The 26,792-nt window shown below is 39.4% G+C and overlaps 1 protein-coding gene across 2 annotated transcripts in view; it reads left to right on the top strand.

Moving 5' to 3' along the window:
- ADGRL4 (adhesion G protein-coupled receptor L4) overlaps nt 1-26,792 on the top strand; it is a 76,213-nt gene that overhangs the window by 21,378 nt on the left and 28,043 nt on the right. The window contains exons 4-6 of one of the 2 annotated variants that reach the window (XM_009918655.2): nt 18,379-18,531; nt 24,858-25,013; nt 25,539-25,609. In XM_009918655.2, the coding sequence (XP_009916957.2) occupies nt 18,379-18,531; nt 24,858-25,013; nt 25,539-25,609 (380 nt within the window). The remainder of the gene's footprint in view (nt 1-18,378; nt 18,532-24,857; nt 25,014-25,538; nt 25,610-26,792) is intronic. The other variant, XM_069789046.1, reaches the window with a different exon arrangement.

Raw genomic sequence — 26,792 nt, 5'->3', positions numbered from 1 at the left:
GGAAAAACTATAGACAAGATCACCAGCTGTGATAAACTGCCTAGCTTAATATAGTTAGATGGAGTTATGCCCTTATATTCCAGATGGGGATCAAGCCCAACATCCTGCAACTACAAAGATTTCAAAGATGTGAAACATTTCTAAGTTAATTGAAATGTATATTTTGCATTTCAAAGATAAAATACAGAAACCAATATGTCATCAAACCATTTAATTTTCTTCCAAGTTTGAGAGTAAATTGACAAGAGATCAGCAATTGGCAGGAGAACAAATGAAACATATTGAAAGAGCCAATTTGCTGGTATCAAGGGAGGCAGATGTGTCAGTTTTACATCTGCTCAAGCAAAGTCCTTGTTGCTGTTTTTTCCCCTCCTTCTTTTAAAAAATATTTCATTATCTAAAAGTTTAATTATTAGATAATTGAATAATCCTTTATAAGTGACCAAGGAGTACTCTGTTCATTGAAGAGCCCCTTTCATCACCGTTCTGTGATTCTGGCAGTTGCAGTTCATTTGTGGAAGTTTCTGATTTTTTCCCAGAACTCGTCACACCTGACATGCACCAGATTTCAATTGCAGCTGAGTAGTTTCCTGGGCCCCAATACTCCAGATGCCAATTTACTACCTCTTTCTTGAGCTAGCTATTAAAAGGGAAGGAAGTGGAAACAGCACTGAGATTTCTACTGACAGTCTGCTTCAGGATGCAGGCAGACATCATAGCAATGAGCAGCAGAAGGAGAAAAAAAAAAAAAAAAACAGGTGAGGGTAAGTGCTTCCATATTTTTAACTGCAGGCAGCAAGGTGGGACCCTTACGTAGTTACTTTGTGAAGCAGGTAGGTAGGCAGGCATGAGCTAAGTCTGTCAATAGGTGTTAGTCAGAGCTGTAAGTCTGAAGTGTGGCAGCAGCTATTATTTGAAGGAACATGTACAGATAACAAAATAAGTAATTCTCTGCCCCTGACTTTCCCAGTAACTACTTGTTAGTCTCCATTCTCTTTATTGTTAGTTTATCATCTATCAAATTCTTGTGAGGAGGATTTTAAAAATGTGTCAGCAAAATGAGGTAGTATGATTATGTAATTCTTCATATTTTATTAATTTTTCAAGAGGTCTGATATGTGGTATACCCAGGGTGTATATGCAAAACTGGAAAATCAAAGAATTTCATGAGAAGTGTTAGGGCCACTGGATTTGCAGAAGCTTTGTTGCCAAGCTATATTATCTGTGAATCAGATCTTCTGTATGCATGTACCCTGCAAACCAGGAAACTGGAAACATGAAAATATGTGGTTTTCTTTTATTTAAAATAGATGTTTTCTGTTGCTGGGAGTTTAATAGTTTTGTTTTGTCTTGTATGAACTTTGAGTATTAGAGTTGTTCATGTGACTTCAGGAGTTAAAGCTTTAATTAAAAAAATACTGAATATTGTAAAATTATTCATTTCATATACTGAAGGCATTTCTAAAGCACTGAGCACTGTAGCCTTGAGGTGCCCACTGATGCTTAAAAATAACAAGCAATTCCGCTCAAAATAGACTATCATGACCCTCTTTTTTTGGCCACAATTTTTATTTTAAATTCCGTGCTAGAAAACTTTTTCCATAGGAGAAGAAACTTTGCTTTAGGGAAGGTTTTGATTTGCTTGAGAGAAAGCGTTGCTCAGTTACTGCAAGGAGGGCACCCGTTGACTGGGCTGGAGTGCCTCCCCTCTGTGTCTCCAGACCATCTCCAGTGCTCAGCAATGAGAACAACAGCACAGGGCTTAGAAACAAATACGTGCAATATGTGACTTCTCTGCGATATCAAAAGGGTATTCAAGGTTAAATCTCCCAACTACTTGAACCCATGACGGAGCTTTCTTTTTAGTCTGGTTGTTAGTGGGGGGAAAAAAGGTACCTTTCTAACTATGCAACTTATTCTTGCACCATCCTTCACTCAAAAACATTCTGGAGAGCAGTGCTCAAAAGGAAGTTTCAGTTTGTTTCATTTCTTAGGAGTCATTATTTGGTTTACACTTACCCAAACAAGATGAAGGTGCCAAATGAGTTCATATTGTTATTGAAGCGCATGTGACCTTTAGAAGTTTGAGTCTGTTTTGTTTAAATCAAAACAGACAAGGTAGAAGAAAGGATTTTGTAGATGGGTAACTGAGACAAAGGCAGGTTAAGTGATTCTCCCAGCTTCCACCCACAGTCTATAGCAAAGTCAATAAATGAAAATGAAACCTGTAAGTCTTTCAAGGTCACATCTTCAAGGGTGCATCGAGCTCACAACCTCCAGTTGTGGAGGTGGCTTCAGGAGTATAGATGGAGATGGAAAATCAGGAAAGGAGACTACTGTGTAAAGGAAGGAGCAGGATCTGCCTTCCAGGAGAAGGAAGAGCAACACAGACCTGGAAAAATGTGGCAAACCCACCTTTCATATCTGGGAATTACTTGGGGGTGAGCAGGGTGTCATTATGTCAGGCCTGTTGGATTTGGCACCAGTTAAAATGCCTTTTGACTCTCTAGAGGCATATTGTGTCCATAGAACTATGAAAGTCAAGAGAGATGCCTGTATTTGCCAGAACAGTTTACTCTTGCCTACTTTTCCCTTTGTTATCAGGGGCAACTTCTTGCCCAATAGCCACCAAAGATGAGATTTCCTGCTGGGCTGATGACTTCTAATTGTGCTGTTCCCATTATCATCCCAACAACATCCCTCAACAGAAATTGGTGTGCTAGAGCACTGCTGACATAAAAGAAGTGGACAGAATTTGTCATGCAGTCCACTGGAGAGTCCACAGCCCTTCCCCATGCTTAGTATAGATGGGAAGTCTTCAGCAGCAGCTGGAAATGTTGAATTATTAAATTGTGTCTGCAGCACTTAATATAATTATTGCCCAAGTGATAGTACAGTGAGATAAGCCTGGTGTCGACAAGCAGACTTTTTCCACCTTCGGAGTTTGGTTAACAGGCTTGCTGTTTTGAAATTCAGGAAAAGTCCACTCTGTCAGGAAGGATTTAAATAGAAAATTAAATGGGTTTGCATATTGCTCTGCATGACAGATTTCTTGTTAGCCTTCAAAGTCTGCATGATCTAAGCAAGCGTGTGGAAGTAAGATACATATTTGAGTGTTATAATAGTTGTAGTTATTGTGGAGAAGTGTTAAATATAAGCAGTTACCCCAAATGCTATTTTAATTCACTAAATATTCTGTGGATTAATAAAACTGTAAGTGGAGGCAGGAGAACAGGGATGGCTGAAATCGTTTTTAGGTGGCTTCTCAACTGGCTGTCCATTTGGAGGGAATTCACTCTCTAGTGATCTTTTCTTCCTCAAGGAGACAAATGTAGACAAGAGATGACTCCACAGTTATGTCTTGACTAGAAATAACTGTGGCAGAAACTCCATTTGCTCTTCCCATCCTTTTTCCAATAAAGTGCAACTGGTACACCCTTTGCCTCTTTCTGTGAGATGTTTGTAGGCAGTGTTATTGTGAAGGAACATAAACTGCCACCACAGCTGTTCGTTAAACATGCGGTTGAAAAGGACAGCTCTGCTATGGTAACAGAAAACATCAAAGCAACAAAACACACTATCTGATGGGGGTAACAATATCTCAGCTAATAAAATGGCTGTCATCCCTGCACATTGTATAGATAAGAAAGCTGAGGACGTTTCGATGCTCTTTGTTGGTATGCCAAGTTGCAATTATCCTATGACAGAGCCCTTCTGGGCTATGATTGATGAAACATTTTGAGGGGGGACACTTCAATAAGTGAATTTCATTGGATTCAATGATGACATCGCTTGCACAATGGTTGGCAAAAATAAAAACATTTTAAGTAGAACTAGGAAAATGTGGCCTTATTTAATCTGCCTGGGATGTCCTTGCCACATTCATTTATTTGTATTGTATGCTGGATGTAAACAAGTCTAATTCTGAAGTTCTTGTGTTGACCTTCTCTGGCATTGAGATCAAAGTACTGTCTGCAGTAAAGATGAGAAAACTTTAAAGACTTCAGTGGCTTGTCAGAGTAGGGTATGTTCAAACATAAAATAACACAACAGTGCAGCCTTTGGCTAAAACAGGCACAAAATGAAGTTGTGAAGAAATTTGTTGCTCCTCAAAACCCCATCATTATCTTTCAGTTTAATGGCCTAAAAGTGGACCTCCTTAGAAAACAATTTTTCCTTCTTTCCTGGGCCTTAACTCACAGGGTGACTCTGCCCCTTGCCGTTAACAGATATAACATGGATGTCACCAGTTAAGAGGAAAGGAATGCCCTTTCCTTACTCAAATTCCTGGGTGGATTTGAGGACTGGTAAAGCCCTCCTCTGAACAACAGTCATCCCTCTGTAAAATGTCAGCCTTTCTAAAGCTTGGCATTATCCTTTTTGCAACAGTGTGTGTTGCTGTCTGACCCCCAACATGTCCTTTTCCCTGGCTCCAGCTGTCCCCTATCCCAGATCTTTCACTGGGTGTCTGGAGGAGATCCTCGAGGCTGACTTTACAGTGCCTGATCTGGAGCCAAGGCAGCTGGAATAAGAATTTAACCTCTAATCCAGTATTTTCATATTTAACAGCTTGACCATTTGAAAATAATTGTCTTTTAAATGCCGCTTTTCTCTGTGCATACTCTGTATTTAGATTGGAGATGTAAACCTACTCCACTTGACTGAATAAACAAAAGAAATGTTTAATGCTTACTATAACACAAAGTTTGCAACAAATTCAAGCACAGGGAACCTTTCCCAACAAGCTATTCTGGGATCTTCAGTATCTTGACTGAGCTGGGACTTCTGGAGCAAAACCAAGGATATCCTACAGAACTGCCTGTGCTGGTACATCCAGAGACAGGCACAGAGGACAAAAGGCAATGACTTCTTTTAATGAACAAAACATTTGATACATGATGTAATAGTTTTCCTGAATTAAAAATAGAGTAACAGTCCTTACTGTTGCTTTTTGCTAAATCAGTTTCTTGTCCAACACTTTCAAAAATGAAACTTGCAGCACTTTTCCACATATCTAATAAATGGCCCAATTTTCAGGGATACTTAACATGCTGTAGAAATCTACCCAATGCTGCTGCAAGTTCAGTCTATTTGATAATCAAGAGGTTATCTTGATTATGGTTGCTTGAACTTAGATTTAGGCACTTACTTTGAGAGATTTATTTCAATAAATGAAGGGAAGCTACTTTTTTTTTTTTTTTTTTTTTTGGAGTGATTTGCTTGGGAAACAAGTTTTTAGCATTTCCAACTGAGAACTCAGCAGCTGCGTAATACTTAGAAAACTACTGGTGAAGGTTTCTGCAGTGCCTCCCTCTCTGACAGATCCCCAGCATGGCGGTCTGTGGAAATCTGTTGTTTTACATGCATTTATTCAGTACCTTATGACAATCTTCCTTTTCTGTGGCTTCTGCCTTCTTAGTATGCAAGTTATACCTCTCATTTTAATCAGTGGCAGCAGTGTTTTCTCTGTGTTTTCTAATTGGGACTTTGTCTCAAAGGGTCCGCTGAGCTGACGCTGTGCAGTACTGGATAAACCAAGTCAAGCAATAGCAAGCAGTGTGGCTGTGCAGCATGGTGCTATGTCCAGGCTAATAGAGACTGTGTTTAAAGGGCTAATTGGCCTGGTTAGAGAGTGGCACTAACGTGGTATCGCTGCTTGCAGTACGACCTGCCTCTGAGCTCTGTGCAGCCCTCCATTGTGGCGTACAGGCGTATCTCCAGTTGCTGAAAAATATACAGTGTTTATACAACATATCTACACCCTCCTGCCTGTCAGTACTCCCAGGCATAAAATGCATATAATAACACTTCACGTGGCAGGTTATATTATGGTAGGCAAACTTGAAAGTGTTTTCAGTTCTGACTTGTGTTACGTTTCAACATTATTCCCTGTTATAAGTATTACTTCTGTCCAAACTGTAGATATTTTTCTAATGGAACTTTTATGTTTTCGCGTAAGTGTGTTTCATATCTTTGGGATAATAAAGTCCTTAGCCCCTGTATCTACGGATAAACATGCTCACTAGAAAATGACAAAGTTACGTAGACAACAGTGATTATGAATAAGCAGAGTATTTCAACCTAGTGTGTAACAACTGTTGAAGATCACAGTTGTTGGTGCAGTCAGCAAGGGAAAAGTCACTTTAGATTGAAATAGGGTGCTATATACTACCTTCACATTCAAAATTCATTAAGGGACCTGAGTTGCATTAACTCATTCTGCCATTTGACATGGAGCTAAAGTTTTCCAGATTGTATGCCTTAGAAAGAAAGGTCCAGAAAGAGCTATCAAGATCATTTGGCATGAGGAGACCATGGGCTCCATCACTTGACAGCTGTAGGGTTCAGGAAGGAGAGATAAACGAGGAAATCTGGCCTTTACAGCAGTCTGGTTTTTGGAAGAGGTTGCTCCAGAAAGGAGGAGGGCTATATATTTTTCAAATGAGCAAATTCCACTAAGATGATATTTGGCTATTATATGGGAAAATTACTATGATTACCCAAAAAACTGCAACCCTTTGACTGAGTCTGAGCAGTACCATAGACCTAACTTCTCCTGAGTTTTATAACCTCTAATTCTACTTGCACCATTATATTTAGCTTTAATTACCATTGGAAGAAAAAGGCGGGGGGAGGGGGTGGAGGGGGGGATGGACACACAGAATGGGACACCAAACACTATAAGTTTTTATAGTGACCTTTGTTACCAGAAATGAACCACTGGGGTCAGTCTCTGAGAATATCACTGTCAGTAGTTAAGAAATGTTCACCATGGAGTTAAATACTTATGCCATTAACAGTAGCTGGAAATACTTTAGTGGTTATTGTTGAAGTCATTAGTCTAGTTGAAGTAATGCTGGCATGTTTTCCCTCTGGGTAGAATTCCTCAGACTAATTGTCTCCTCCTTGCCAGACCATATTTGATATCTTCAGGTTTGGAGACTGGATGTTTTCCAGTAATTAATGGCTTTTCTCAGTTAAAGATTGAAATTATTTCCTTTTGTGAGTTAGTCTATTATCCAGTAGTGAAGCTATTGAATTCCAGAGCGTTTAAATGGGATAACTTACAAATAGGGCTAATATAAAAAAAGACACTGTCACCAAGCCACATGAAAGCTATGTGAGCCACTGTAGAAGAGGCTTAGTTCACATGTAATTTTTGACAAGAATCAAACAGCATTGACTTTAAAAATAAAAAAAAAAATGTATTCTTTGCTATTGGTGTTATCTTCTTCTAATGACCTAACCTTAATATTAACTTAGAGCAATATAGGTCCATGCATCTCATAGACAAGCATGAGGTCACCTCATCGAACCTCCTGAATAGTACTGGCAATCAAATTTCATCAAGCTATTCTTGAGTACTATAACTTGGGTTTGACAAAAGTACATCATGAACTCAGTGTCTCTGATGCCCAGACTAGAGTCCTTAAAGTACTTTGTCCACTTAGAGTGTAATTAGCCTGTGGTTTCAGAAATCAATGACTACTGTTCCACAATGGAAAAAAAATAGCTTCTGTAGTCACTGTTTTATAGCCTTCCATGTTATTTGAGATATTACTTCTCTCAAAGCAATTTTACCACATCTTTTATTGTATTCTGCTTTTTAAATCCAAAATGGAACATAATACAGATCTCAAAGCTAAAAGCAAGAAGTGTTTTTAATACTGTTTCAGGTATGTTACAGCAGATTATTTTTCAAAGGACAAAATTTATTGAAGATAATGTAGTACAATGACACCTGCACTTCAACATACCACCTATTTTTAAGTAGAAGGTTCAAAAGCATGAAGAGGGACTTATAGTTAAACACTGATGAGCCCAGTTTTCCTTTCTACATATGCATCTGTCCCTGTTGCCCAAATAAAGACTTCTTACAAAAGCTCTTAAATCATGTTATATCATGATTTAGCAAAAACCTTTTCAGTAGAGTTCAGTTTTTCTTTTCCCTTCCAAAAATGCTGCTACAGTGGCAAATGTAAACCGACAGAGTTTATCTCCCCAGGGCCAGGAAGGTAGTCTGCAAGTGTGAGACGTAGGAACTTGTGTTCATCCTGACTTCCAGCCTTGTGTTTCACTTGCCATTAGATGGGGCATTGCTGAAGAAGCCAGAGAGATCACAACATCTAAGTGATGACCCTTGTGTAACTGGCTGTAGGAGACATCCATCTACTAGCTGTTGGGGATTAGATATGGACAGAGTAATTCTGATATGTTTATACTGCCTTTCTTTAGATGCCTTTAACATCTGTTGGATGTAGTTCAGATGGATCCAAGATTTGGTTCATGGTAGCGTGCAATCCCTTTGCAGCTACTGAGGAACTATTTTCTCTACAAGAAGACAGTTTACAGAATCTGATGTAATATGCAAAAGAAAGTTTGGATTTAGACAAATAACAGAATGTGCCATACTTCAGACAGTTCTGCAAACAGAGTTTTCAGATCTTAGTGTTGGAAATAAGAACCAGGTGCACTGGGAATTGAACAACAACTTTGAGTCTTGTTTTCCTGAAGGCTATTATACAGTGGCTACTGGAGTATTGGGGAGATATGTGTACACAGCATAAATAAATCATCACATTTATTTATATAAACTGAAAAAAGGGTTAAACAATGTAATCAAGATGTCAGCCTCACATTCTGATACATCTACTTTTATGGTGCTGATTCTATGCCAGTATTATGGTAAATGGAAAATGCAATGGGAAGTCTGCAAGAAATTACAATGCAAATATTGTCTGGGTATAGGTTGTTTGGTTTTGTGGTTTGGTGTTTTGTTTCTTAAATACAGTTCTGTTTGCAGTGCTAAAACAGAACTTCTACTTGGGCTGCCCACTCGGTTCTGCAGTAAGGGACCACTGTGCTGCTCACTTTAAGGAGAAATATTCTGATTGTGCATGTGCTGCTTTACTTTTCAGTTAAAGGATGAGTTTCAGTGAAAACAAGCAAGTTAACAACAAAAGTGAAAGCTGGATTGGGAATGATGTAATTCAGTAACAGGGAGGTTTCTAAAACCCTTCTGCTGATAGCATTCAGAAAAACATTGCCACCTGCACACTGCTGGCAGTTTGAATCCAGCATATTCCCATTTGGCTGCACTTCACCTTGTTTTAATTCCATGTTTTTGAAGGAGGTAAACCAAGAAACTGATGATGTGTCTTAATTACATTCTGCCTAATTCTTGAGTAGTAAGCTTCACGCAAGGTGTCTGCCAGGATGTTGAGGTTGGGCCTTGGTAATTAGGTCTGTGTGGGGTGAGGAAAGGAAGAGCAATGTGGTCTTCATTCTTGACTTCTGCTCTTGGCAGGTTTTTCCCCTTTGCTTCTATAAAAGTAAAGATGTGGGTTAACGGGAGCCACTCCTTGGACAATAGTGAGTTTGAGTTCAGGCCCTGTTGTGGAAACAGACTTTTCACACACTTAAACCAAACACGAGCATGTTCTGTTCTCTTAGAAGTAAATGCAGAAACAGTCCTGCTATTTCAGAGCCTGCTGCAAGAAGGAGTGACGGAGTGGGTCAGCTGGGGGAAAGCCTTCTTCAGAATTAGAGATGAACCTGAGCTTGCCATTTAGTTCAAACACATCCATCTGCCCATTCTAGGGAGGAATTCAGCAACTGGATCTTAATTTCTGCCTCCCAAATGTATAATATGAACCACCCCAAACAAAATGAGTCAATCATTTCCATCAACTCCAATTAAAAGTACCTTTAATGTACAACCAGCTCTGTGCCTGGATAGTTACTTTATAAATCATTACAGAGCTCCATGTACTTTCTCATTTGTGTCCACCACCACATGCCATCTGTGCAATGAACTCGCATGCCTCACGGTGTCACTGGCATTAAATATTTGAAACCGCCCATTGCGTTCTGCAGAGGGCTCCCAGAGCAGCACAATGACGATCCTCCATGAGCATCTTCCAGCCCCGGCTCCCTGGCATGGTGAGAACACAGTCCTACTGGTGCCACGTGGTGTTCCAGACCCCAGGTCTTGGTCCTGTGTGACTGAAGGACAAGCCCATGTCCTGACAGAGAAGACCGCTATTTCTTATCACAGCCTTTGCTGCAGGCTTGTAGCAAGTTTGATAAATCTCATCGGATAATGCTTAATGTTCCTCTGCCTCATTTAAGCCGTGTTGTCTCTCACTTACCCCCTTTTTCACATCTCGCTTACCCATACCAGGATGGTACCACAGTGGGTTTCATATATAAGCTGTAAAGTGGCGATGTGTTTCCCAGCTGCATTTTCTGAATAAATAGCTTTTTTGTTTGTTTGTTTTTGAAATTTGGAAAAGTGCTGCCTGGAAGTTTCTCTTCCCCCTTAATCAAACTGTTTGCTAAGCTGTTTTCCTTCTGTTTTATCTCTTGCTTGGGACCGAAATGTTTAGATTTGAGTGGTGACATCTCACTTGTTCACATCCTGTCAGATGGGAGCCTTGGGTTGTTTGAGTTCACACTATGGCTAACTAGGAGCTGCATGTGACTGGAACTGAAAATGGAATTATTGTTTTAGCCCCTCCTATTTAGTGTCTATAATCCAGTTTTCCAGAGAATTCATACGGTCGTCACTCCTCGCCTCCAAATTCAGTCTGAGAACTCCAGCAGACCATCTTCATCCTGGATTTTTTCCATGTTACTGTCTCTGACATTACTCTGCAACAATCTCCCTCCTTCTTTAGCTTTGCCTTTTAACAGCTCATCAGGCCAGGTGCTCAGCTGGTGAATTAATGCCATGTTCCTGGGAGGAAGGCAGAAGGGGAGCCTGGAGCACTCCAGGTGCAAGGAGGTCATGGTCTGCTTCCCCAAAGAGTGAGCGGCAGCTCCCCGTCCCTTGTGCCTGCGCTGCAGTGTGGGTTGTGCTCCTCACCTGCACCCCGACAGGCACCCGGAGACCCTGCTCACTGTATCAACAGGGGAGGCCTGACCAGCTCTGAGTTTTGCCTGTAATAGAAGGGTTGAATCTTCAAAGCACTCATAGGTCTTCCCCTCACGACCTGGTCACGGAAGGGGTGTCAGCCAGACAATAAATTATTAATTTGGGTTTGGACACCCAAACTGAAGGTCCCCACTTGCAGCTGCACAGGTCTGAAGCTTTGTTGCCGAGTCTCTGCTGGTCAGTGCAGCTCTAAGGTCTCCTCTGGGGGGGTGGGGGGGAGCGTTGCTGCTGTCTCCAGTGCCCATAGACCCCTGCTCTCCAGAGGAGGAGGGGAGCCAGTACTGGGGAGAAGGTGGGACACAGCCACTCAACAGCTATTTATTCCCTCCTTTCCCTCTGTTTCAGTAATTTGAGCACCCTGTTCCTTTTTATTCTCAAATTCCTGCAGACGCTTGTCTCTGTAAACGGTTTGATTCCAGTAAAGGACTAGCACTTTTAAAGATCCCCCCCCCCTTATTCTTCACACATGAGTGACCACAAATCATAGATTTTTCCTTTTGCGATACTTCACAAGTGTTGAACAGGCAGGTTGTTCTGTGTGGCTAAACAAGTGACAATTTTATCACTGGCACTTACCCAATAATAAATGCTTTTCATGTTTAATTTGTAATGTCTGAAAATACCAGCAAGAGATGAGGGAAGCAGTTTAGATAATATATTAACCTCTCCGAACCTTGTCCATTCTCTGAGTGTGTTCTGAATATGTAGGAACATACCTTTCCTTTTTCTTTTAAACTGTTCTGCCCTGTTCCTTAAACTGGGACTAAGGGAATTTTTTGTTGTGAGGCCCTTTAGTTCAGCCAAACATGAAAGAACTGCTGATCTGAAATCATCTCTGCATACACACGCAGCCTGTGAAGAATGCAAGAGAAAATATTTGTTTGCTGAACTAAGGGCTTTTAGGAGTCCAGCAAGCTGCAGAGCCATAAGGTTCAAACCAGTTAAAAACACTGCCAAGCTACAAAAGCATCCCGAGAAGGCATTGTGGAAAGCTCTTGCAAGGAGGTAGAGAGTTACGAAATTTTAGCAAGACAGAGTTTGCAGTGGCAAGATTTCCTATGCAGCAACTGCATGGTCCCCTGCCCCAGTGTAGGACAGGGATGAATCGGGCCCATTATGAAAGCAATTCATATTTAAATGAGATTTCCAGCCCAGTTCTGCAGTCTCAAGTGGTTTTTCTAAGCATCTACTCTTTCATGCTGATTTAGACCAAACTTGAATGCTGAATCTTTGGAGAATCATAAACAAATTGTGTTAAATTACCATTAATGGAAACACATCACAAGGAAGGAAAGGCAAGGTTGTTAATGGTATCGCTGTTCTTAACTCAGGCTGCGATGGCTGTAGACGCGCAGTCCTCCAGCACAGAAGTAATGTATGTAAGATCACCCACTGTTCTGAGACCTCCAGACAAGCTAAGCACAGCAGGGTGAGTAGCACTGGAATTTGTTTTACAGGAAGCCTTTCATTTCCTTGCTTTTGAGGGGTTAAGTGAGGCACTTCAAGTACTGTTCTCCCATGAGGGTTACACTAGGGAAGGGTAGTTTTAGTTTCCCCCAGGGGCTCCATAGCAGCTTTGGCAGCAGAGGCTGCTGTCGAAAGAGAACAGCCGGATGCAATGAATCAATGTATTCCCCAGCCGCTCTGGCTGCGTTTCCTTCCTACCCGGTGCTGTCCACTTTTCAGACTACTGTGTCCGATACCGGTCCCCAGCCCTGTGCTGCCACTGCTGTTCTTGACAGATGGGTATGCCCCAGAGGCCTCCAGCCTTGGTTTCAAAAGGCCTGGATTGGGGCGAAACTAATTGTTGATGTTTTAATGTCATCTGGGCAATGCACTGAATAGAATGTGAATGCGTTGCAGTATACAGTAACGGCCTCGGTATGAGCTGCTTAGGGACCTTAGTAACATTGAGCGTTCATTAAACTTCTGAAAATCACGCTGTCGTGCCTGTGCTTGTTCAGGTGTGGCTTTGGGAAAACTCAGGGTCTCCAACTGAAGCTCTGGTCAGGAGTTCTTAATTCATTAAAATCCTTCTCCTGAACATCAAGGTGTCAGAAGAGTTCACCTGCAACAGCCAGACTTCTGCTGCCCTGGGAAGCCTGTTGCCTCTCCGGCCAGCCTGGCTGGTTATCCAGGTCAGAGCCCGCAAAGCAGCCTGGCCGCAGCACAGATTACCCTGCGTGGGGAGCCGGGACTGTGGCCCCTGCCAACGAAGCAGAGGAACCACAGCCTCGAGCGCTCCGCCTGTAGCCAGGCCTCAGCAGAAAGCCTTTGGAGATGTAGGTCTAACTGGCAAGTTTTGATCCAAGACTTTGGGAATTCCAGCTCTTCTGCAGAAAAGCTGGGAGCGTGGAAGTCAAGGGCTGAGCTCACAGGCTGTGCAGCTCCAGGGCAGGCTTTCCGTGCGGGGGGCTCCCCGGGGGTAAGCTCCTGCAGCCACAGGTGGCTCTCACCAGTGACAAAACTCCAAGTTCACCACTGCTAGTTTTCCAGTCGGGTCACTTACCAATTAGTGAAGGCCATCGGCCTGGCTGATCCTAATTTAATTCAGTGCCAGAGAGCCCAGAATATATTCTATAATACAAAGTTTCACTTCTACAAAAAATCTCATTTTGCACGGATTGGTGAGGACTGAAAAATGCACAAATCATTCTGTTTAACATGGGCGATTTCAACCTTGTTTGTTCGTTACTTGAAGTGAAGTGAGAAACAGTTTACTTCAAAAATACAAAAAGAAAAAATTCTGTGTGATCATGAATCAATATGACAAGTTTCACCCCAAAACTAACTCTTCATATTATATGTCATCATATCATTAAAAAGTCTATCATGGAGATGTGCCCAGTGCAATGGAAATCCTTCAAAGCTGTTTGGATAAATCTACTGCCGTAAGACTTTCCCTCACAACATATTTCATGTAAAATATGTAAACAGCATTACAAAAAACTCACACCTAAAATTGATAATTCAAAGCATTTTCTCATGCTCACAATAATAACAAATTATGTCATTTTGTAGCTGTAGTTGCCCTGGCATTTTCCTATTGTAGCTTACGATCTTATAACCACACTGTATTAAAACAGGATATATGACAGGATAAAACTTGCACTTTAGAAAGTATATGGAATATGATAGAAGAAATTTCGTCTATTCTTTTTTCCTAAAATCTTACCAGATTCCTCTAGCTTCCAAATGCATCATGGCCCTAAAATCCACAAATCATTCTTCCTTTCTGTATCCACATGTTTTAAAGTTTCTTAAAGAATTGAATGCTCTTTATACAAAAATGTATTATATCACTACTAAACAAAATTCATACATGCTTGACTTAACAATGAACAATATTACCTGATGTAAAAGAGTGATTGTTCGAACACTGGATTTTATTTATAGCCCTCTGTGATAGGGAAAACTTCCATCAATGCTCAGACTTCTTAGTGGGGCTACTCAATCCTAAACCAATGGTGTTCTCAATTAATGAACACAAGCAGTTTTAGTACAGAATTACCATCCTCAATTCAAAATGGAGTTTGAAAGGGGTGTATCAGCTTTTCAAATTTTTTTGCTTTTGAAGATCCTTATACTTTTTCAAGAGACTAGTAGAGAGATATGATTACATGCAGCTAGTAGCTGATTCCATCTAACCATAATTACATTTATGTACAGTAAAATACATAGTAGCTGCATTTTTAACGTGAAAATGGAGAATGGGTTTTATTTTACACCTGTACCATGTGAGCATCCTACAGGTATTCAGGTACACATACATACCCATCCCTATATCCACCCATCTTTGGGTTATTTAACACAAATTTCCTAGGAAACTATTTATAACCTTCCTTATATTGTGATTTTTAATAATGAGATATTAGAGCAATCCAAATATTATAGAACTGCCATGTTAAAAAAACAAACCAAAACAACAACCAAAAAACAACCTGCTGCCCCCCGCCCTGTCATTTCTCAAGACAGTTCAGTTATTCAGGAAATGTCTTGTGTATCAAACAGACTTGAATGCAGCATTATCATTTAGTCACGATAATTAACCTTTTCATTTGGCCAGTCTTGTCTTTAAGAGTCTCCAAATTTTTCATCAGTTACTGGAAAAAAAAGAAAAAATCTTTAAAGGGGTGTACATTCCTGAAATACTGCCTGCAGTGTTCAGTGAGTATCTGTGCCAGCAGTGAATGCACATGCCATAATTAAATTAGGTAGCAACAAAGCAGGTGGATTATACACTTGCTGTCATTTAAAGTATCCTCTTTGGATAGACAGAAAATTTTCTTAAACAACAACAACCAAAAAAAACCCAAACACTTTTCCGTCTATAAATCCTGTTGTTTTTTCTTGACTTCCTTTAAATCATAAATCCAATAACATTATAGATCAGGTAAAATTTGGAAAATTACTTTAATCCCCTGGGCTTTAGTTGAACTGCTGTCTGAAGAAAAAATTCAAGTTGTTTATATAGAGAACTAGAAGATATTTTTACCATCATTGTTGATCTTGTAAAATATTTTGTGTGAAATTAGGCAGATTAAACACATTTAGTCGGAAACTCCTTTTTTTTTCTTGAAAACTTCTTCCTCACTTGCCTTTCTCATTAACCCAGTAGTTTTCCATAGCGAGCACCACCCTGGGCCTGCTTACGTCAGTGACTTTTATGCCATTAATTTCAATGGAAGCAGGATGTGGTCCAGTAAATTATCCCCCAGCATGGTCTGCTCAGTATTACATTAGACCATGGGAATAGTGAAAAGAAATCTCCTTATGAATTTAACTCTTTAAAATATTCATTCTTGTGTTTGCAATGTAAGTTACTGTTATTCTTCAATGTTCTAAAGGTTTCTCAGATTATCCAAAAGGCGCTCCCAATAGGCAAGCCTCCTAAGGCAATACAGTCAACATTAAACCCCTTACAGACATCCTAAATATTCAGGAAAAACACCAATAATCCAGTAAAGTTTATTAGGCATAGTTGTAAGGAGTTTATTTATGACCATTGCATGAATTGTTTTAATATTGCTTATAAACTCTTTGGACCACCTGAAAAAGGTAATATTGCTGGATTTTGAGGACTATAGATGAGCTCCTAGAAAACAAATCCCAAAGAAAAGTTCTTGCATGTAGGCTGTAGCTCTGTAGCTTTTCTCTCCTTAACTCTGTTATTCCTCTACTTTGAATGAAGTCCTGCAGTCATTGGTGTCCTACTTCTCATCTTCTGTGACTACTCTCCCATGAGCTTTCCAAAGTCAACACATACTGTTTTCTAGGATCTATAATACTTTCCTAAGAGCAAGTTTACTTGGCAGCTAAAATAGGATGGTCCACTTTTTGTTGTGAAATGCCAGGGTCCAGGAGCAAACTGGGATTGCAAGAGAGCCAGACAGACACACACAAATAATATTCAAAGAAGTGGACCTTGTTACCAAGATTTGTAAATTGTCTGGCGGCCTGGTCTCTGCAATGCCACCTGCCAAACTAGGTTTTTCAAATTCTCATGCTTTGCTTTTGAACTTGGATCAACACCACATTTTTTTCCTCCATGTCCTAATTCCACTTAAACTAATTTGGTTTTACTTTGGCATTCTTTAAGATCCAAATCATACACCTTCTCTGCTGTATTCTCATGAATACCAAAGCAGTAGAATAAATATTGTTGATGTGTGTTGGCAAAGTGCTTTTCTACTTGGATTCCTTATTAAATTACATTCAATTTTAGTTATAATGAGTGTAATCCATTTGATACTGTTGACCCAAATTCCCCTGAGGAGGGCTGCAGTTCCAAATTGGTATTTGCATCTCCGAGTCAACTGAGTAACATTCAGAATCATGGCAGACTTCAAATCTGAAGAATGTCCTGTTCCAGGGTTATGCTGGGGGTTTTGATCAAGTTATATTGCAGAAATGTATTCCTGCAACACTTTATGGCTCTTGGTGTACTTTAATCTTGCCAATGCCCTAGCTTACATAACACTTCACTTATCTGTACACTATCTCTGTAAACACCTTATGAGAACACTGACCATCAGGAGAGAAACAGCACCTTTCTGAAACTCATCCTTGGGCGTGTTTTCTGAAATCATATTTCTTCTCCCTGCCACACTCCTTAATCGTTCCTCTTCTGCAATAAGTTGTTACTTCTCTCCCTCTTAGAATTCTTTCCTGTCATTCATCAAGTTATGAGAACATGAGAACATTCTCATGCTTGAGAACAGGAACAAAATCCTAGTAGACTTCAGGAAGCCTTTAACTCTTTTCCTTTCTCATGATGTAGAAAATAGAGAACTCCACTCAGAGTGTCGTCTTCTTTGGAAGACTTTCACTGATTTGTTTGTTTCAGAGGTTTGGGGTGCTTTGGGAGAAATGGGCTATTTGGAAAGATGGAATTATCGGTATTGTGAGTGTTACTCTCAGTTTGATAAATAGAGCATCTGGGTAAGGAAGATGTGGAAATTTTTCTCAAGTTTGGTCTGAAAGTTATTTAACAGAGAACAGGGACCTTGGAAGATTCTGGAGAGGAAACAGTTTTATTGAGTCATTGCACTGATCAACGATACAGTTCAAAGCATGAGCTTATTATTTCATTTGAACTTTGATCAAGCTAGCTGGATCCCCATGCTCTCAATGATAGCACATGCAGAGGCTCTGTAGAGATGAAGTAGTCTTAAAACTTATGTATATAGTTCCTTTTTCATGTATCATTGGAGGCATGGGATGAGCCCTGTAAAATAGAGCATGTAAATTTGCAGGTACAAAAATGATGAATTGCACAGCAATTGCTAAGAGGTAAAGATCAAGCCATGAATCTTGCTCATCTGTTTGTTAAGATCTTTGGGATAACTAAGAAAAAACAATATACTTGAAGACTCAGGTCAGTCAGCAGGCCAAACTTTCTAAGTTTGTTATCTGGGACTCCTGAGAAATATCACAGAAGGTCTTCAAAAACAGACTGGGGTAAAAACTGTCAGTTTAGCTATATTGATCCTACTTTGGTGTTAGGAAACAAAGTGGGTGACTTCCTGATACCCTTTTGAGCTCTGTTTTCTCTAATTCTAAATTCCCAGATGCATCCTCGGGGTGACCCTCTACCTGTAGATTTTTGGGCAGCAAAAAAATGTTGTGAAATACAACCATGGCAGAACATGCACTTGTCTCAATCCTTTATTCCAAGTGAATATCCAATTCAACCATTCCCTTCAGAATCCCGCTGCTTTTCTCATTTGTTGACTCACGCAGGATGAGGGCAGAAGAGTGCTGCTGAACACCTGATTACATCCCTAGCAAAGGGAAAACTATATAGACAAACACCAAGAGTGCCAGCTCAGCATTCAAAACTTATATAAATAAAACACCAGAGGCCAAATTAAGCTTTTACTTTACTGTTTTCTTCAATCGGCAAATGCAAATATATTTCTCCATAATTTATGTCTTGACAGATGATAATGAATGTGAAAATGTTACTCAGCCTTGTGGAGAGCATGCCAATTGCACAAACACTGTGGGAAGTTATTTCTGCATGTGTGTGCCTGGTTTCAAATCCAGCAATGGTCAACAAACTTTTGTACCTAATGATGGAACCTCCTGCGTGGGTAAGTTATTAATGTATGCCAGCTAGCTTTACATTGTCACTCTTCTCTTATTGCTTCTGTTAATTATAGAAACCTAGCAAAATGCTTTCAGACTTGTGAAGTTTGAAGTCAGGATATAAAATTCCCACAATTTGGACCAGTACAGACTTAATACTCCAGTTCAGGCCCACACTTCTCACTGATAACATAGCAGCTGCCATTGCTTTCAGTAACATTTCAATCTTGAATCTGCTTGCAATATTTTTAATCCACATGTCACAGTTTTAGACAATGAATATATAGTTACAGAAACACAGAAATCCCCAATCCACCTATTTATGCCACTGTTTCACTGATCTGTGAGCAAAGTGGTCATATTCTTAAGACAAAGAGAGTGACAAAGTATTCTGCATTCAGCTCGCTCTGGACCAACAAAATTCCCTATACGTTTGACCTACTATGCTCCAAATATCTTTTTGTTTGGGGCTTTGGTTGGGATATTTTTGGTAATTTTCCAGGTCTGATCAAAAGCAATGACCAAGATCAGTAGTTATCCTACCTCCTGTGCCACCCATCAGCCTCTGTTTCTGAGGCAGTTGGATGGAACATGTTCAAGATTAGAGGGGAGGAAAAGTTCTCTGGAAAAATGTTATTTCTGAACAACTATGCAATCCTTTAGGATTTCCTTTGAATCGAAGAACTGTAACTATTTCTCTTTTTTCAAACTCCTGGTAATTTTCTCTGTATGTTGCAACAGTCCTCAGGGAATGGGAAAATGAGAAATAAATCTATTGCCCTTTACACCTTTATGCTGACTGTGCCTCATTCTAGATATGTCTCCTGTGAGCTTGTGAGTGCTGACAACCTCTCTTCTTACTGCTCTTAATATCAGCGGAATGACTGCATATTAAGCCAGAAAGTGATCTAATCAACATTTCTTGCCCATTGCTCACATCCATCTAAAGGAGCTCTGCTTTATCCAGCCGCTATGAATGGTTCTTAAATTAGCTGGGATTGAGACTGTTAGCACATTTTGCTGTAAATATTCTCACCATTTCTGGTCCAGGCTTTGATTCTTACATTATGATGTTTCCTCAGCTTCAGAAGTTTTGTCTTCAAGGTTACTTCCCTGACTGTTCTTGTGTCACTTCAGCTTTTTACCATTAGCTCGTTAATTTCTTTTTTTTTTTTTTTTCCCCCTTTTTTTCTTTACTGGGCAGACATCTTTTTTTTATCCTCTACTGGGAGTTAGTTTACCACTTTTCTTCTCCTTTTTGCAAATCCATGTGGGAGGAGCTGAGAGCTTCCAAAACTCACACTGAAACAAAAAATTACCTGTAGGCACCTTTTCTCATTAAACAAGTGTACCAATTACTTTACCAAGCAGTGAGTCCTAAAGACAACCTTTTGATCCACAATTAATTTTCTACTTTATCTGTCAGGGAAACCATAATAGGATATTTTGTACCCAATGGATCTGCTGCTACAGGTAGTAGATATGACTTGCACAAAAGCAGCTGACAGTAGTGTATTGAGGGTGTACTACACACAGCTGAAGCAAACACCAAAGTTGTCACTGTAAATACAGTGCAAGTTAACCAGTACAAATTGGAGAACAGAGCTACCAAGTATCCATCCTACCCAAGTTTTTAGGGCCCCAAAATATTTTCAGGTTCTTCAAAGTCTTAAGTTTGCTCTTTAATATATGTATAATATATATGGCAGTAACTTTAAAAATACAGTGGTTGAATTTTGGAGAGTATGCCCTTATGCAGCCTATTTGTTTATGCCATCAAACCTATCTGGAGTTCCCAGTGGTGCAAGTGTGGTACATCACAGTGTGTGTACGAGTGAGTCCGTTTCAAAGTCAATGTGCATACGCGTGTGTGTTCCTCCCCTCTTTGAATACTATACTAAACTTCCGAATACAAAGGGATTATAACTCTCAAGGTAGTGGATTAAAAGAAAACTTGAGACAACAGCCTTGGGAAATGTCAGTTCGCCCTTAGTCCAATCAAAATGTTGAGTTTTGAGTTGAGAGTCAGCAGTATTTCATCCATGTTATCGGGCAGAATTGGTGAAGAGATGACAATGAAAAATGCAGATAGAGGAGGAACTGGAGGTTAGGAAGGGAGAGAGAGAAAAAGAGATGGAGAAAGGAAATGGAGAAGAAAAAAAAAAGGAGTGCAGAGATGTGATATTTCTGAAGATGATATTTTTCTGCTGTCCTGAACATGAGCTATTAAAATCTATTTACTGTGTAAAAGCCATGCTTTTTCCTCAGACTTCACATTTTATTGAATGTTTGGCTGCAGATAAAAAGGTGAAATATAAACCTACTTTTTTCACCCTCGTCAACAGAGTAAAAATGTGAAAATGGCCATCTGTAAAATGGAAGTGATATCCATGCCACTCTGCCTTTTCCAGGAACATACTATTAGTTTTCTTCAGGTATTTCTGAGAGCACTGGGAAGGCACCCATTCTCCATCACATTCTTTTCTGCGAGAGGGGAGTTGTACACTGGATGGGATATGGCATTGTGCCACACTGCTAACTTTTCTTTTACCTGTGCCATTTGTAGGCTTTTTCATTTCTACTTTGTGTGCTGCTGCCTTCCACAGTATGGAGACACAGGGAGGGAACATCTAGTCCTTTGCAATTGAACTTTTCAATCACTTGCAAGCTACTAATAAGCAGAAGGTATAATGTAGACATCAAGCTGTCTTGACTGACTGGTGAAGAATCAAAGCGATGTAGGTACAATCCAGTAATTGGCAAGACCGAACATAATAACTGTTCTCAGTACTTTTAATTTAATTGGAATTTCCTTGCCTGCTGCAGTAAATGAGGAGTGACAAAGCACAGAAATAAAATAAAAGGTTATAAATCTATTTTCACACTAGTCTAAGTGGTGTTGGTGATATTATTTTTCTGATCGGAGCTATTATAAAAGCTTCAAAGTTCAGCTCCAGGATTTGTTTTGAATATTTACTAAAAGGCCAGGGCTTTTTGCAGAGCTATGGCAAATGCTCTTCTGTTTAAAAAGCTGCTGTTCTTCAACCTTTGCCCAGGAATGTTGTCTGTGAAGACTGCTCACGCAAGCCTTGGCAGCCCAGTCCCCCTCCCATAGTAGATCAAGGAGGATGGTTCGAGATCCTCACCCCAAAGCTCCAGTAAAATTGGACTGGTGAAAGCACTGACAAGCTGTTGTCCGTGTGTGGTCCAACAATTGCATATTTGGTTAACTACAAAACATAAGAAACAAAAACCTACAGCTACTGCACACAGTATTTCAAAGCAGGAACTTAAAAGCAGCATTCTTGCAACTGTCACAAATTGTTGGCTGCCCCTGACAATGTCATTGATTTAAAAGGGATACGAAGCTGATTAGTACCTTGCAAGATCAGGCATATTGCCTTTTAATTTTGTCATCCAGGAGATTTTTTCCTCCAGGAAACTGTAAATTAGATAGGCATGATGAGGACTCATTCCATATGGACAACTCAACTGCAGAAAGTCTATTTGCATATACTCGACAGGGTGTCTCTATCAGGCTTTAAATAGCCATCCTGTTGCCAGAGATGTGCCTCGATGCTTGAGTTTCTGCTGTTGTTTTGGATATTCCTGACTTCTCATTAAAATCTCCATTACACTTAATATCTGACATAATTACAAAAGGAAGGGTAATTTGTGTGACTGCCCAATAATGACAAATAAATGACTTACCAAACTAAAGGTTCATGAAAGCAAAATATCATAATAATTTTGAAATATTTGATCAGTAAATCACATGGAAACCTGATACTTAGCAATGGTAGTCTAGAAAGTATTCAAATATTTATTTATTTTTACGTCATTGTAAGCTTTAACAAAGCTTGTTGTCATTTGCTGGTGTTTTAGCACCGCATTATGTGCTGAATATCTTGTTAAGATGTACACGTCCTCCTCCGTGTAGCTGACAAGGCCAAAGAAATCTTTAGTATAAGGCTGATGTGTGTTCTTGCCGTACAAACAGCTATTGTCATGGTTTTCACCCTTTCCGCTTCAATTCATTCAAAGTTTGTCTGTCTTACACAGAGTCACACAACAGGGCACTGACAGGCACCCACTTGTTTCAGAAAGAGCTTCATAATTTACTGGTGTGAGAGGTTATTTAAATGCCAAGAGTAAGAACTTTAGCCTTATGTCTTTAAATGACAGCATTTAATTATGAGGTAGCCTGTGTGTAGCACTATATCACGCTTTCCCCCCGCTTTTCACTTGTGCCAGATTCATTGATGTATAACTCCATGAGTATATTAGCTCCATGAGTATGAATACTGAGGTCACAGAAACCAGACAAATATGGATAATGCAAAACTTGGCTCATTAAAGAGAAACATTTGCAGTTTGGGGCATTAAATGTGGAAACAAACTATTGCCCTAATGCAGATAATTGTAATTCAACCTCACACTTTAAACTTCAGTGCTTGTGCCAACCCATTCCAACACGCAGCCTCCTTGGCAACTCTCCCTGAAGAGCAGAGGTGGTTGTGCTGGGGAGAGCAAATGTGCCTCTAGCCTCTGCTCTCCTTCCCGTCTGTGCCATGCGAGAGTCTGGATGGCTTTTCAGTGGGAGCTTCTGAACCTCAGGCTTAAACCACAGCATTTCAGGTACAAATCGGAGCCACTGCTCAGTGAGGAAAATAGGGATATGAAAGTGAGGTGGGACCTCAACCATCTCCTTGAACCCCAGGAAGACGTCTAGGATTACAAGCAGAAGAAAGGGAGCTGGGGAATTAAGCACAAAGCAGCAAAAATTGTGTGAATGCAGAAACTGCTGGCATACTCCATTAAATGTTTAAATGCATTTTACAGTTGCTTTGTATTAAAAAAAAAAAAAAGCATTCATCTAATTATTTATGGAGGCTCTCTTGCCATTAGAAAAAAATGTTCTACGAAGTTACCAATAATGCTGTCCAAATAAGCAGATGGCCCCCAAGTATCCTTCAGACATCTTTCTGCATTCCCTAGATATATCCACAGATGGGCAGTACATTTTTCCGGCTTTCCACAATTTCCGTTTCTCTAGCAACCTTATTTCACATACTTTATTGCTCATTTTTGTTCTACTCCTTTTTGAAAACCACCAACAATCTTGTATCAAAATGAAAGTGCAAAAATAGTTCCTATATGCTAATAGTGCATTTCCAGCCCCCTATATCTGCTTTCTGTCTGTCTGTTCTTAACACCCATCTGGCTGCACAAAGGCCTCCTATCAATTCAGGTAGCTCTTCTCCTCCACTAATCAGTTAATCAGTTCCTCTTTTTCACCAATTTCTTTCCCACATTCAGTGTCATGCCACTTCTTAACTTAGGTTGTCTTCCTCTCTGGTTCATCTGCTCCCTGCCCACTTTACCTTTACTTTCCTTCAGTTCAGTTCTCAGGCTGTTCCTTTAAAACTGCTCACATATCACTTCTTCATTTTTCAACTCTTTTTGTCAGATATACCTGTCCCAAAACTGTTCACTTTTTTCTCCTTTCCAGCACAGCACTTCACAGTCCATTACTTCATTCTTCAGAATTATTTGGTATTGTTCCCAGTTTACTTTCTCCTTTGAGTTATTTGATCAGCCAACCAAATAATGCAAAATAATCCTTACTCCAGCCAGAAAGTTAGTACCCAGGTCTCCTAAATTGATCAATTCATGGGTTCCCTTACCGGAATTCATCAGTTTTACTCTTGGACTGTGCCCCACCCAGTTACTGAACCTGTCTGCCTAATGGCAAATTATTTAGATGTACAAAAGCCATTTTAGGCAAATATAATTTAAATGTGGATTAAAAAAAAAGACATGCCAAGCACTTTAAAGGGCACACAGCTTAAATCTTAGATTAACGAGATGGATAGAGTGATCTTTTGTAGCATCTTTTTAAAGCTGTGACTTAAAAGAAAAGGCTGCAGTTTTCCTTCTCTTTTCTAACTGAATCATAAGGCTGAGAAAATCTATTTAGTCTAATCTCTGGAAAATGGATTTCAGATGATTTGCATCATACCGAGCATTTTGTTATGATAGAATTAATATTTACACTCATGGTTTTAAAACATGAATGATGCAGTATTACATAGTAATAAAGGTGGTGGTATAAAAATATGATCAATTATGACTTATCCTTCTAATCCCTAAGTATTATAATTGGCAGGTGTTTTGCCATTAAGTTTGCCTTTTTAGCTTTTGCTTTTTTTTATTCCATGAAATTTTATTATGAAACTGCTTGCAGTGTGCAGGGCTATTATCAACAAAGCAGCAAGGTGTTAGTCTGTAAATACTTAATAAAAAATTCAATTTCTCACGATATTTGCAGATGTAGATGAGTGCAGCAATGAAGGAACTGTTGCCTGTGGAGATCATGCAAAATGTGAAAACGTGGATGGAGGGTTTAACTGCTCCTGTAAGGAAGGTTATCAACCATCCACAGGAAAATTGCAGTTTAAGCCAAATGATGGCACTTCCTGCCAAGGTACATGATATTATAAAGGTTTATGTGTTATTATAGAGCTACATCTTCTGAGAAACCCACCAGTGCCTCTTTATCTTCAGTTAGATTAATCAGCAAGACATGAAAAAGAGGCAAGGCAGTGGCATCTACATTTCCTGAGAATAGTATCATTTCGTAAATGTATTTTTGCTAAACAGTGTGATGAAATCCATTTGAAATGATGGTCACCTCCTCATAGTTGTCAGATCTGTATTCCTCTCTGTAAATTTAAGCTGCCTCTTAACTTCACCAGCGGAAGTCCCAAGGAAAGGGGCCAAACCTTCTACCTGAGTAAAACAAAAGCTCAGAGTCCAATCCAGTGCTGTAACTTTGGCCAAGATAAAGTCTTAGTAGTTGAAGCTTGAGAATGGAGTGCTGCGTCCTATATGCACACACTCAGAATGCTGGTGGTTTGGGGAATTACTTAGACAAGAGCTCTTACAATGAGTATATATTGAATATTGAATAAACTGCAATATATAATTAGTTTCTTTTTAATTTCTACAGAAAATCCGAAGGCCAAGTGTGCATTATACAAAGACTGTATAACTGAACATATTAATAGAACTTTAGCTGGAGTAAGTAGCATTGGTTTATAGATTAATTTCCAAATCCTTTAACTGTTTCTGTTTGAAACTGTTATTTCAAATATAATAGTTCTTAAGGAGCTTTTAACAAATGCTTAAAGCACACAATTGAACTTAAGCATGTTTACAGAAGTCTTTTTAATAATTTCAAATTATTTGAACTGGGTTGTATGTTCAAATCATGATAATAACTTGCTGGGAATCTGTGTGTTCTGTTTCCAGCGAAGTGAGTCATGATGCATGAAAAATTCAGAAGTGTGGTAATCACTCAACTGTTTCTGTAATTTCTGAAGTTACACACTGCTGCATTTACTGATGTGCAACTATTTGCTTGTTCAGAGTGAAAGGCAGCAAGATAGCTTACAAAAGTAATGTCAACAAGTGACAAAGTAGAAATTGGAGCAATAGCATCCTGGTATATTAGTATATTTGTTCCTCAAAGCATAGTATGCAAACTGCTACAGAATTTATAGACTCAAAGTCTCTGGACTCAAGATTTTTTTTCACCAGGAGCAGAGATTCCTGAAGCAAATTAAAAAAATATTAATGAATTCACTATTCATTAGTCTGCAGCTATAGTATTGTCTAATTTAAAAGGATAAATGAAACATAAGCATAAATAAATTAAAACCAATTGTATATGTTTGCATTTTATACTAAGCAGTTTGCCAGTTACAAGATTCAGAAAGATATTAATTTAAAGGTTTTTATTAACCTAGTGTAAGATATACATTGTATTAACATGCTTTCTATGTTAACCTGCAATGTAATACATTATATTAAATATAATACATGCTTACCACATTTACATGCAAAGACATGGTAAATGCCATAGCAGAATCTTAGAGTGAGATTTTTTTTTTAAATATGTAGTCAAACTAAACTTAAATCAAAGTAATAAGTCAAAATACTTCAATTTTCTGTAAATACCAGCACGTCAGATTTTAGCCTAGTTTTTAGCCTGTGTTCTAGTTCTGTTCAGCTGCAGTCGAAGATGAAGCAAGCCCCATAAAAGCTGTTCAGCAGTAGAGACTATGGATCTTACAAAATCAGGTGTTGGGGTTTCCTTGATGGATAAAATCTCACTAGATTTCAGTATTGTGAAGTAAGAATTCTTCTCTTGTTCAGCCACGAGACTGAAACTTGCAATCTTAATCTTCATCTTGCCCTCTCT

Source organism: Haliaeetus albicilla, chromosome 8, assembly GCF_947461875.1.
Source record: "Haliaeetus albicilla chromosome 8, bHalAlb1.1, whole genome shotgun sequence".
Lineage (NCBI taxonomy): Eukaryota > Metazoa > Chordata > Aves > Accipitriformes > Accipitridae > Haliaeetus > Haliaeetus albicilla.
The sequence above is the reverse complement of the archived record's forward strand: the minus strand, read 5'-3'. Positions and strand labels throughout refer to the sequence as shown.